Genomic DNA, 14,170 nt, shown 5'->3' with positions numbered 1-14,170 from the left:
TTACACTGTGACTGTTAATATAGATAGGCGGTAATAATAATGGAAATCCGAAAGTAAAAGAGGCTAAGTATTAGACCTAGAAGTATGAAGCAGACCAACATGGCACCTCAACTCAATGGGTTAAACTTTTAGATTAAGGCTGTGATTTCAGCTCCCACCTACTTACGTTTTAAACATCTTTAACTTTCACATAACAGGTATATTTCAAAGTAATGTTTGCAAAGCTTCAGGTGTATACTAATTATATATGAGTGAAGAAATTGATAAAAAAATGTTAAATTCCAAGCTTAAAAGTTTGTCATTTATTTAAAAAGACACTTAATGACAGTGGTTATCACCCATGCTGTTTATTGATTTTCTGTGTTTTTGTTGTGTAAGTATTATCATTTAGCACAATGTATTATTTTTCTCGAACTTTTGTTCTGTATTAACCAATTGGTTAAAAAAGCCTTAACATCGTAATTATTCATTATCTTTTGAGACTTGTTGAAAAAAATAACACAAAAGTACTGATTTTACTAATTTCTTTCTTCGATCCACGAAATCTCCATTTAAAAAATATAACATGTCGTTATTAAATATATCATTGCGAAGCACCTACATGATTAGTTCCAGGTTTAATATGTTTACGTTGTTTGTATGTATGTATGAAACGCTTTATGGAGTAAATCTGTTATAAGGACACTCTGATGGAACAGTTTGTTGATGGAGATTATTTGGATGGTGTTATAAATTACTAGAAATTGACAGATTTCGTGAATAGGAATTCATTTCTTCTTATGTCATCTTAGTAAGATTGCTGGAATAATTATGTGTCAGTCGTTCACCTCTTGTTTATTTTACCATTCAAGTAGAATTATTCTTCTATAAAATGCACATTCTGTGTAGTGTTGCAATTCAGGGATTCATGAATTAAATTTTGAAACTAAAGATCAGAAGCTGAAATATTGCCTCACCTTTATGGAATCAGTCGGTTTTATGGTCATTATTTCTAACACAAATGCTGTATTTCATAATCTACGGTGCAACACTTTTCATCGTTACTAAGTTAAATTATTCAAGAAAATGGTCTCTTTTACTTGATTATACCCATCTCACATTTATCTATCAATGATTTATCATTTTTATGTGTTTATCTTGATTGGCTAGAGTTATCGCTAATTAAGAATAATTGGAATAGTAGAAACCGTACTGAGTGTCTGATGTATAATTCTTCCAGTTTTTACTTTTTATTCAGTGAGATGCCTATATGAAGTAAGTTACAGCAGGATTAAATTAACAGCAATTTACAGTAATTGTTTACTGGTTTAGACTACTCAAAATGTGGTACACGTTCCTCCTTAGACTCTAGACACCATCAAAATAATCCATCTGAGCTACGAATCTTCCCCACTAACTCTAGGCACTACTTGGCAATAAGTATAATGTCCCTCCATAGGTTATCTACCGAGTAGTACATTGCATGTGTACTCGTTGTAACCTTAACATAACAACCTCATTATATTCTCAATATAATGAGATTCAGTTATTTGTCGGTGATATATTCCATTTCAGAAACCAAAATATAATTGATTTGTACTGAATGTTTAATGCTCAATTCAAGGTTAACTTATTGAATAGCAAGTAACAGACTTACACTTATACTCTATCGTAAAGCCCGCATATTTTTTGGTTACTTGGTACATGGTGTTTAAATAAATGTGCCACTAAATCGATCAAATATTAATGTCTTTCAGTAAACAACTACTTAGCTATTTGAACCTAAACTATACAATTCGATAAGGGATTAGTTATGAGTAAATCAATTCACTTGATGAGGTCATTGAATATTAGTTTGAACTGTCTTCATAGATGGAGAGTATCTGGTTGGGGTTCTCGAGATAATTGCGATCGATTGTTGGAAGCCGTAGGTAAGATGAATCCAAATCTTTTCTGATAGGACAGGTGCATTGACTTTTTAATTTTCCTAGACCTTAATTTTATCGCATACTTTCTATTCCCTTATTTCATTGTTTCTCCATTCGTAGGAGCTTGTTCTATTCAAGATTTTGATATTCAAAACTGAAATTTAATCGGTCGTCTTTTAGTACATCTTGAGTGATTAGTTTGATATTAACTTTTTGTTACAACCTTTAATATACTTGGATTTAATTTCACGACTGATCGCATGTAATTATGAATACAGTAATTAATTACTTAGTAACTTTCTATATAATTTACCACTTTTTTATATTTTCCCTCAGTAAACACACACGTATCAAGAAATTAATCCACTTCTATCGCATTCATGATAACTTGACTAAAACCCGAATTCTCATCGAAAATCGACCTATTTCAGTGTATTGTAATTATCATTGAAACAAATAAACCCCGAAATTCATTCTTAATTAAACAAACTAGTCTATAGAGAACTGAAAAGACTTAAAACAATACTGTTAGACTTCATCAGGAAAGTATCGTTGTAGTCGGCTGCGCTCATAAAAATATACCGACTTTACAAAGCATAGACTACTGTACAAAACTACTTGTAGTGGAGGACGAATACAAGCGTGGATCACATAAACTAGTTTAGTCGTCTTTGTGTTATGAAAAGATTTTTAAAAAATACGTACCTACCTATTCAATTATTGTTTAACAGCACAAATACTAGATTGAATTATTTACGGAGCACTACACCTTTTTTCTCCAGTCTCTATTTCAAAAAAGTGTTACTTTGTGTTGGATTAGTGATTCAAATCAGAGTTATTGGTTTACGAAGGTGGAGAATATTACCAATTTAATCAAGTATACAATGCACTTTAAAAATGTTGTTCTTTTCAAAGTCATTTTTATTGAAAACTTAGTTTTTGTTCACTTCATTCTTGGGATCTGTAATTGTAATTTTCCGTAAATTGTTGATATCACCAAGCCGCTTCTGTAGAGGATGGTAGGTCCTGAGTTAGAATCTCGCGAGGCGAGATCGTGGATGCACACTACTGAGCAGTCCCACAATAGGACGAAACGGCATTCCAGTGCTTCCAAGTTTTCCATGGTAGTCTAGCTTTAATTGACTCATGATTTCAACTATAAAAATTAAGTTAACCTAAGTTTAAATAGTACAAAGGAACAGAGTAAGAATATTTGGTGCAATCAGTCAAAACATGTCTGATTAAGTCAATGTCATGTCATTCCGGTCAAGATGATTTATGCGAGGCGTATTACCATATTTGTGTGTATATATGTTAAAAGGGTGAAGAAATATGACATTTGTGATATGAAAGAAGAGTTGAACTTTTGTGTACGATAATAGTGTGATATGTGAAAGGAATCAGACATGGTAGCTCGGAGAGATGGTCGACGTCGGATGGGTAGTAAGGCCTTCTTTTCTATTAAGGACAGTAAAATTAAGCAATATTTGGAAAGCTTCTGCTATTCACCCTTCTTTGCAGTTGGAAAAGCCTTTTGTATTATTTTGATGTTTTTAATGGCGACTTGTTGGTTATTGAAAGTGGTATCGACTGCCATTGTCGATTTAATTTGGAGTCTTTCCAGTTCCACGGTTTCTTCGTGTACCCAAGGTGTTCTTTGGTTCGAGTCAAGATTTCACGAGATGACTCTCCAATATGGAAGGCATCACAATTGAAAAATCCTAATTTGTAGATACAATTTTGTGTTGACATAAAGCGGATTCATTCCTTTATGCGAACTAAAACATTTCGAAGTATGTTCGTTGTTTTGTAATGTGCTTCTATTGTGTTGATTTAAAACTCTAGAGTTATGTTATACCATGGTGGTATGATAAAACTACAGTACTGATTCATGGTATTTCATTCGGATTATTATTTAACAGTAAAACGTCTCGTTTTATTGAACTTTTAATAATTTTCATAGGAAAATTATTAAATCGTGAGATGTTAATCATATGCTTTCGTTCTTTTTGTTTATACCCTTCAGATATAATAATCTTGCTTACTCTTCTAAAGAGATTTAGGGCTAGAGAGATTTTACACTGAATGGATGTCCTGAATTAAAGTTGATATAACGATTTGAGTGCATTGGTTTTCGGTAGATGGTTAAATTTAGAGCGTTACTTAGATTTCTTTTAACTAAACAATCTAAAAATGGCAGCTCACCGTGTTCACTTTCATTGTCGTACATAAATTTAATGTGAAACGAGAGAGTATTGATCAGTTTAGAAAAATATTTTAGATGAGTCTTTTTTACGACAACAAAAGTATCATCTACATATCTGAACTAAATTCGTGGTTTAATGTTATTGGAGAAGATATCTGATTATATATGTGACATAAACAGGTTGGCTACAATCGGGGACACGTGGAATCTCATTGCTACTCCGTTTATTTGCTTGTATAATATTCCGTTAAAAGCAAATAAGGTTGAAATTAAGCACAGTTTTAGGGATTTCTTAATTGATCACACCAAATATTCTTACTTTTTTCCTTTGTACTATTTAAACATGGGTTAATTTAATTTGTTTCTTATTCTCTGAAGAAGTGTCTTACACTGAGTTATGAAACGTCAGACAATTTAAAAATTTAAATTTTCTACTCAATAGGATATTAGAAATAGATTATTTCTATTGATAACAGTTTACTCAATGCTCAATTTATTTGAAATTATCAAGTCAAACCTTGTTGATGACACTTGTTAACATCATTGTTGAAGTATTATTTTTTAAATTTAGGAAGAAAAAGATTTTTACTTTCGATTTCATTATTTCTCTTTTATTTCCATAGAAATTCGTGAAATTCGAACTAAATACGATCGTAGTGTAAGTTGATAATTGAGTATGTATTTCTCTAATTTATTGTAATTTGAAAACCTTTTACTCTCATGTTTGATGATTTTTACGATGTAATATTTTATTTGTTCAGTTGTTTCTATCTTGTATATATTTATGTTGTATGCATAATAATTTTTTAATGGAATGTGTATTTTCGTCAAAATAAAATTGTGTTTATGTACTAAAACGTACTTTTTTGCTATACTCCTTGATAATACTGCATAAGAACAAAAAACTGTATGACCGTAACGGCACTTATAGATTTAGTGGGCTGTAAGCCTATAATATTAGGAATGGTGAACACGTCCGTCACAGATGCGTATTGATGTTTACCCTTATTGAATGGGTGTGACTGCTAAGTCGTATTATGTGTATTTTCTACTGCTTTAAAAGATTTAGATTACTTGAAGTAAGAATAGGTTTGGAAGGTGAAAGGTTTCAAGTTGTATCATCCTAGTTTGAGTTCTGTATGAATTAGTTACTATGTTAGTGATTAAAACGTTCGAATATTAACTTTGAAGTTACTTATCTGATATCTGTTCAGCATACCTCAACTTAAACACCTGTTTATTATCGCTAACCCCCTACATAAAAGGTGTAGCTTATGGTAGAGTTCACAGACATATACTTGGTTGCCAAGGCTCATATTTGTTAGTAGTTATGATGAACACTGAACTTCAAAATTTGAAAAATTTCCATATTGTGATTTGGAACAAAATATATAAGCGAACAATATTGTTTTCGATTAGATCCTCATCAGGCTTTACTCTAATATACAGTAATATTTATATGCCTATACGAAATTATTAAACCAATCAAGGCATTGAACTGTTAAATTGGGTATATATTTAGACACATTTGTGGCTATGTATGTTTTAGCTCAAACTTCTCACCATATTGACACTGAGAAATTTCACTTCTTTTCGGTCCAAATATGTTGGGTCTCTTTATACGATACTTATTCAATTTCCTCATTCCAACTAATTTTATGACTTCTCAATCAATGTATCATTCCAAGATTTGATGCTTTGAAACTGTTACATTACTTTATCAGTTCGTGTAAATAATTCAATCATTCAAAATAATGCATACACTGACATAAAGATATAAAGACTAAACTAATCTCAATATTACTTACTACTGCTACTTCTCTCCTCTAAATTAACGTTATCGTTTATTTGATAAAAAATCTCCAAAATGTTATATTTATATATTCTTCTTTATGTGTATTACAGGTTCCACGAACTCGTCAAAATACCATTCCTTTACTTTATCGTTCCAGTTCTACATCAACTATATGGCTGCATGATTCAACTGTAACTAGACCAGATCCTAAATCCACTGTTCGCGCATTAGCTCAAGCAATTTATTTACAGATTAAGCATAGAAATCATAAAATTGCTTGTGATCCTATGATTGAAATATTCGATGAATCGTTACATCCTATACAGGTGATCTTTCTTTCATTATCTTTAGTTTGTAAAGAAATTTATCTTATTCTGATTTAAAAGTACTTAATCAATGTAACTCAATATTCACGTACAGGTCAGTGCTCTCGACTACAGAGACGCGTGTATTCGGATGAAAGCTAGTTATTTTATCCGGCTGCTTAAACAAAGGGTTTTTTTACCTGTAATCTTGTAGTTCTGACAGTCTCAATCGAAATTTTACGCAGTTGAAAAACGACTATAAACTAGGGAACATTGACTAATTCCTTCATTATTATTCCAAACTTTTAAAAACGTCACGTTCTCCAAATCTAGTTTCATATTCCTGGTCATCAGTAGTTGCGATTGAGTGACTGCATGAGAACTTAATAATATTTGTTTTTTTCCACTTTTTGAGAATTGTTTTACTTATCCAATCTTAAAATTAACAGAAGTTGTTAAATACATACCATCACACTTCTTCAATGGATCGACGATAATTCATTTTCCATAAGACCTGATATGTTCGATTCTGCTGTATTTCGTTAGTGAACTGCTGAAACGACCAGAAAGACACTGACAATGCAAGGACGAATGTAATATGACTGGGTAGATCAAGCAACTGATACATAATAACATTTCACGATGACATGTATACACAAGTACTAAGAACGAAGACTTAACTTTGTAACAGAGCTTTACACTTCAAGAATAGATGATGTAATATGTTAACAGCCCGTTTTATAATTATAGCATAATCCTGAAAATAAAGCAACTGTAACAGTGTGAAAGTTCAATTCTATATGGAACTTCATGAATGAGATGAAGACTTATTTGGTTTTCAAGTGTTACACTTTAAAAAAAATAATAAATTCGATTCTTTAAAGGTAATCCTGAGAGATTCCAAAGCACTTATATAATTGTTTAAAACTAAGTGTAAACCACCTATTCAATATTGTCTTTATATCAGCCTAACAGACTTTATTTAGTGATAAAAAGTATCTTCTAATTAAATTTTAAAAAATTCATACTTGACATACATTTATGAAGTAGTGGTTTTCGTTTGCAATAAATGTCTATTTTACACGGATCACTTTTTTTAGTTATCGTCTTGGTCATAAACATTTTAATATCCTGTTTTTAAACTAAATGTTTTTATGCAGTGCGTGTTCTATGTGGCGCGAAATCCCATTTAAACTATATGCATTAAATATCAAAAGTTAGAGATTAATTTACACTTACCGTTAAACTTACTGATAGTCAAATCCAACATGGAATCTGAAGCATATGTGCATCGGTTCAAATTGCCACACCACATTAGCTTGGCAAGGTAAAAATGTTAAGATAAATCTCAGAGTAATAGAAATAGTAAGAGTATTAGTGGTGATAAGAAAGACTAGGCATAGAATATAAGGTTTTAGAAAATAGGAATTCATGAGACGATTAAATGCGATTTCAAGATAACTTAGAAAAATTAGGATCCAAGAGAATACAAAGAGTAAATTAACCTGGGTCATTCTAACCAATTTCGAGCTACATCATTCAAAATCTCTAAATATTGGTTACAAAAATCACTCGCTTACCAACCAAGCCAGTAGTCTGCACTTACCAACATGACTCAGTTCAATTGTCATTGACTTTGTGGACTGATGTCACGTCTTGGTTTGATCACCTCCAGCTTCCCTCTAGACTCCTCCTACATCAATAAACGTCATCTATCAAGGCGAATGGCGGTCAAACATACGTAATATGTGTCTCAACAGCTTCAGTTGTTGAAGATTCATAACCTAATTGACTGGTTCCCAATTTTCATCTTATACCTTACTGCTAACATATTAGGATTACTCACTCGATTGTTCTCCACTACACCATTAAGGCTTGCGAGGCACCTATGATTGACTTCTAGCAGCCTACAAATATCCTTTTTTCCTAATTGGTATTTGTCACACCAATGGAGTAAAACAGCAGAATGCCACTCAGTAAACTCGCCACTTCGCTAACTGATAGAAAGATGATGTAAGCTAGCTAAGGCTAATAGAAATTTCCGAATCTTTGCTGAGATTTTTTAGATACCATTCCATTGGGGTTGATCTGAATACATGATAAGTGAAGTATTCAACACACTTAATTCATCCCCCATTATCAGTTCAGGCTTTCTCAGTCAGTCAGTCTGTCACAACGTAGAACTTCGTACGTACGTACATCAGTTTGAGTTGCCATACCACATTAACACAGAGATGCAGTTGTCTATTCAAATTCCATAGTGGTAGAAGTAGTAAAAATATAAGCAGTAATAGAAAAGATTAGGGTTTGAAGATGTTATTGAAGGAGTATAATACAGTAAAATAAATTTGAAAAGAGAAAAAAAAGAAAGGAACATGAATAATTCAGAAGATTAGAATTTTGGAGAACATAAGGAGTGGATGCACTTACGCCACTGCAAACGATTTTGAGCCATGTCATTCAAGGTTTCTAACCATCGGTTGCTATCATCTCGCGAATCCCAACCAGGTAGTCTACACCTACCGACATGGCTCAGTCCACTTGTCAGTGACTTCATGGATTTGTGCCACGTTTTCGTCTGGCCGCCCTTAGCTTTCTTCCAACCTACTCCTTCACCATAAAATATCACACGGGTCAGTCGGTGACTGGGCATACGTAACACATGTCCCAGCCATCTCAACTGATGAAGTTTCACTACTTAATCAATCGATTTGCTATCCTTACCTAGTACCCGGTTCCTAACAACTGCATTACTTACTCGGTGGTCGCAGGATATACGAGCAATGCTTCGAAGACACGTATGATCGAATACTAGTAGTCTACGAATATCCTCTACTCTTATCGGCCATGTTTCACTGCCATAAAGTAGGATGGAGCGAAGTGTTGCGCAGTAAATCCGTCCTTCTGTTGCTAGACGGATATCTCGCCTACGCCATAAATGGCGCAAGTTGGTGAAAGCTAGACGAGCCTTCTGTATCCGTGCTAAGATTTCGTCACACACCAGACCACAAGGGCTGATGAGACTCCCAAGATAAGTGAAGCGGTCAACACGCTCAACTACTTCACTCCCTATCATTAGTTCAGGTGCCGATGCAATTCGATCCTGAAGTAAAATTTCGCATTTCGAGGGGGAGAATAGCCTCCCGAACATGCCTGCATTGTTGCTTATAGTGGTCAGAAGACTGCATTTTGTCAGCATCTTGATCAAATAGAACTATGTTATCAGCATATTCTAAGTCAACAATTGAGTCTCCTGGTAGAGGTCCAAACCCTCTAAATTTAGATAAAGAAAGTGTTATTTCTAAAAGAACGTCTACCATAAAGTTAAACAAGAATGGAGAGAGTTTCATTCAATGAACTGATTAGAACTAAGCTATTTGAAATATTTCATATTAGTTTTATTTCATTAAAAACAATTCTTTTTTGTTGTTGTATAGAATGAGCCAGTTCCTTTTGATTATGCTACACGTGATCCAGATTTGAAAACAGTATATCGGTTCATTCGTAATTTATTCCAAATGGCCCAGCTTTCTCCAGAATGTGCAATTGTTACTATGGTATGTCATATAGTAGTTTGAATGATTACCTGGTATAAATATTTCTGTATTTATGCGCATAATAAATATGTGCCTTTATTGCATTGGAGAAAAAAATTAGCGAATCAAAAGCATATATACATATATCTGATTTTTGAAATATAATTAAGAATAATATTTTTTATTGAATATGCTGAAGTAAATATACATATGTATAGACTTCAAGACTTTAACGTTCAGTCTCCATTTAAGATTATTTTAAACCGTTTCATATAATTAACTACTTAATCGGGACAACAAAGCTTATCGGTTGAAGCATTTTAAATTCAACTACTGATTTCCTTTTACGTAAATAACTCCATCTCGTTTGTTAGGACTTGACAACTAGATGACAGCATTAGACCTTACACAAGATGGTTAACTTAAGATAACTATCTAATCCCATATTTGAACTTTTTGTATTATTATTATTATTATATTTTTATGATTATCAGTTCGCGAATTTGGGATTTAGTTAAAAGAGTTTTGTGCAAATAGGTTTAATTTGTAGATTATATTCGTCACAAGTTGATTTCATTTGGGTACAGTCAGCGGTTCTGTTACGTTCCATGGCCGTCCGTTACCATGTCTCCAAAAGCGTGTGATGAATGTAGAGTCACCCAGATTATTATGTTCGAAACTAGAACTTTCTGAACGTTGTCAGCGACATTCATTAAAACACTACATTAGAATTCAGTTTAAAAGTGATAGTTCCACTTTCAAACTTAATGCTGTACGTATACTAAACCATGATTTGTTATCTGTTCTTTAGGTGTCTGAAGAGTAAATTATGTAGGTTCACAACGTTAACTATTTAATTTCATGTGGACAACTAGGCTGATGTCCTGTATATGGGGTTAAAAAGACACCATATATCTATATCGCGGGATCATGATATCTTAAAAGCCTAGGAATAACATTTCGTAAGGTTGGATCGTTACAACAACTTATAAATCCAAGAGGAGTTTACATTGATGCGAAGTTTTTGTTAATCAAAAGAGATAAAAATATAGGAAACATGAAAAAGTATAGAAGAACAACAAAATATACTCAAGTGCTATTAAAAAGTGTATCGACGATTGGTGCGCTATGAGAGTATGTTACCATCAAATTTGAAGAATACGGATTCGTTTTGTTGATTTGTCCAAAGCCTAAGGGATAGCTATTTTACGTTAGTGACCACAATCTGTAGATGAAAAGAGTATACTATCTTTGCATCTGTGGTTATTTTACCTCTCCTTTTCGACAAAGTGATGTCGTGAATGATATTGGTTATCACTTATTGTCTTCTTGTCGTACACTTAGCATTCGAAGTTCAACTGCTCTCCGGTTAAATTTAATAAAGAAATTTATTGATCGATTTAGTTAGTAGTGTGGAAATAGCAGTTAAGTCTGATCGGGCTCTTCATGTTTTAATCACGTCCAAGAATGATTACTGAAGCTGTAAAACACTTAAGTTTCTATTTGTTTCCTTGAATTTGTAAAACATTCGATCGTCAATATTATAAAAATTTTAACACTTGTGGTTCGTTTTTCATGAAGCCCAGTTATTGCTTTCGACACAGATATTTGCTAAATTTTGAAGACCACGATCTAGAAATAATGCTAATCAGTAATTTTTTAAATCTCATCTATTATATAGGTTTACTTGGAACGTCTTTTGACTAGTGCTGAGACAGAATTGACACCAAGTTCTTGGAAAAGAATAGTTTTATGCGCTATAGTACTGGCTAGTAAAGTATGGGATGATCAAGCTGTTTGGAATGTAGATTATTGTCAAATTTTAAAAGATATGCAAGTTGATGATGTGTAAGTTTTGGACTATGTACTCTTTTGGTTTAATACACATATATTTTGTTTTCTCTTGACAACATTAAGTTCACACCAGTTTCATTGCTTTAATCATCTCAGTCCCACAGGAGATCATTCTCTAGCCAAACCTCTTAGCGGTTGTTATATTGAATGACCTGGGTTGAGGCCCAACAGTAAGTGGGTTATTTCTCTAAACATTTCCTATACATATTGATAATAAGTACTTGTTGGTATGTAAATTAAGTTTAAAGGCTTATATCATTTGTCTCAAACCATTTGATATCAAATCTTATGTTTATGTAATATACCTTAAAATTCACCACTGAAATTTATTTAATGTTTATCGAAAAATGTAAATGTCACTTTCAACTGAAACACAATTCGACGTTATTTTTCCTATACATTCTATTGAATTATTAACGATGTAATAATATATGTCATACAGTAATGTTGGAAGCTTTTCCAGCAATATTATTTTCACCTTACTTTTCTATCATCAATCATCAATATTCCAATTTTTATAACTTAAATATTTCTTCTCATCAATACTCAATAAATCAAAATAACGTTAACTATCCTTTTCTTTCATATCTTTTTTTTTTCTAATTTCCTTTATAATTGTTTAAAACATTCATCTTTTAATTTAATGCGTTTTGCTTTCAAAAGTTAACTTCTTTGTTAAAAGAGAAATCCTGTAGACGGATGAATTGGATTTCTCTGTTTATGTGTATACAACAGAGAGAAATGAAAGAATAAAGTGAAGTGGTTATCTTGTGATGAAAATTCTTTCGTATGTGTATTACATAGGCATTGATGTTGTATTATGGTATTGTTTTTATGATGAGAAATTGACAATGTCAAATCTTTTCTAGAGAAAACAATTATACCGGTCACTAGTAGTAATTATACATATATATATTTGTTCTTTTGTTAATGCTGACTGAAACAAAAGTACACAACCGCACACACACACACACTCATATCAAATTTAAATTATTCCATTTTCATCTTTCTTTTTGGTCTGCTATATATCCATGTTTTCATATTCGGTTAAATTTGTCATTTAGCTTCATATAGATGGAATAAATTCACTTTATCTGTTTTACGAATGAAAAACATTGAACGGAAAAAGAAAAGAATTCAGTATATTAACTAAGAGACCTTTGAATTATTATTATCACTGTACGATGCTCTGCAATGACCAATGAATAAGCAATGTTTGGATTTTTACTAATATCACTACTACTAATAACAATAGAATCAATTCCTCATTAATAAAATCTTACAAAGTTTCTATTGTTTTCAAAAGAAGACAGAGATTTTAACTATTCAAACCTTCAGTAATCATATAACTGGAAATTAAAAAGAGGCTTTTAGCTAAGTAATAGTAATAGCAGTGATAATCTCTTACATGAACTATTTTTATTTGTATAGGCAGAGATGGGTAGTGGGTAATAGTGGAATCCAAGACTCCGGTTTCGACCTATTTGGAACTCTTCAGCTGTGTGTACCTGGATCCTGGAGTTGACGTTCACTTTAGGACTCAAACCGAGTACCGTTCGTTTCAAACGCCATCACATTGTCCACTTAGCTACTGAGTTCCGTAATCTCGGAGTGAACATCAACTGTGGGATGCAAGTACATCAAGCTGACGCGTCCCAAATAGGTCAACAACCGTGTCCTGGATCCCACTACTAGCCACCATCCATCTGCCCAAAATGCTTGTGACTTAATCACAATATGAGGGCAATGTACACAGGATGCACATTTCCCAATAAGAGACTGATCAAATGCAGTTCTAAGCATTAATGGGGAGATTCAGACACCAAAGACAAACGAATAAGTTTTGTCAACTAAATTTAATATTATTAAAACCTAGTGATTTTTTTATTATTTTGTAGTTTTTCATTCATTTTTATTTCCCTTCTCCGCCCAATGTGTTGATCCAGCCTGTTTTATGTGCGTGTACGAGTGTACACACAGATCTGAAACAGTAAATTTGAACGAATTTAATGGAATATGCTAATTCTTAAACTGTACGTCCCATTGCTCTCTCTCTCTCTGTCCCTATCTCTCAATACAAGAATTTGTAAAGTGAACAGATTTTTTCAAAATAATTCTGTATAAATATTTAGCTGCTTTGGTCAGTATCAAACGTAATTCCGACTTGGTATCCACAAATATACATTTAATAGACAGGTGGTTTCATTTGGCCAAATCACAGTTTTTTTTTATTATATTGTTTTTTTGTTTGAATACATGCTCAATTGATGGTAATTATAAGTCAGCTTTCAATTTTGCCAGTTGAACATTAGGAAAATGTATTTACACAAGTCATTTAATCAATCATAAACAGTGTAAGAACCTGACAAAACTGTGCATCAGTGTAGGTCAGTGGACAGCGAGGTAAAGTTATCAAGATAAACATCACAGCAGTAGTAGAATTATGCAATTCATTTAGAAGACTAATATTTGAACGAAGAATATTCTTTTTGATAAATTCTCTTCAGGTTCTACAATTATATATCCAAATTAATAACCCGAAAAAACAGCCAGGTTAAAGGCAAAGT

General features: G+C 32.7%; 1 protein-coding gene across 1 annotated transcript in view; it reads left to right on the top strand.

Annotated features, from left to right (window-relative positions):
* Smp_172050 (putative cyclin fold protein) overlaps window positions 1-14,170 on the top strand; it is a gene marked incomplete at both ends in the record, with an annotated part of 29,532 nt that overhangs the window by 7,582 nt on the left and 7,780 nt on the right. Inside the window, 4 exons of the mRNA XM_018794788.1 lie at window positions 4,737-4,771; window positions 6,019-6,234; window positions 9,651-9,770; window positions 11,431-11,597. Of these exons, the coding sequence (XP_018649165.1) occupies window positions 4,737-4,771; window positions 6,019-6,234; window positions 9,651-9,770; window positions 11,431-11,597 (538 nt within the window). The remainder of the gene's footprint in view (window positions 1-4,736; window positions 4,772-6,018; window positions 6,235-9,650; window positions 9,771-11,430; window positions 11,598-14,170) is intronic.

Source organism: Schistosoma mansoni, chromosome 1 (genome assembly GCF_000237925.1).
Source record: "Schistosoma mansoni strain Puerto Rico chromosome 1, complete genome".
Classification (NCBI taxonomy): Eukaryota; Metazoa; Platyhelminthes; class Trematoda; order Strigeidida; family Schistosomatidae; genus Schistosoma; species Schistosoma mansoni.
The sequence above is the reverse complement of the archived record's forward strand: the minus strand, read 5'-3'. Positions and strand labels throughout refer to the sequence as shown.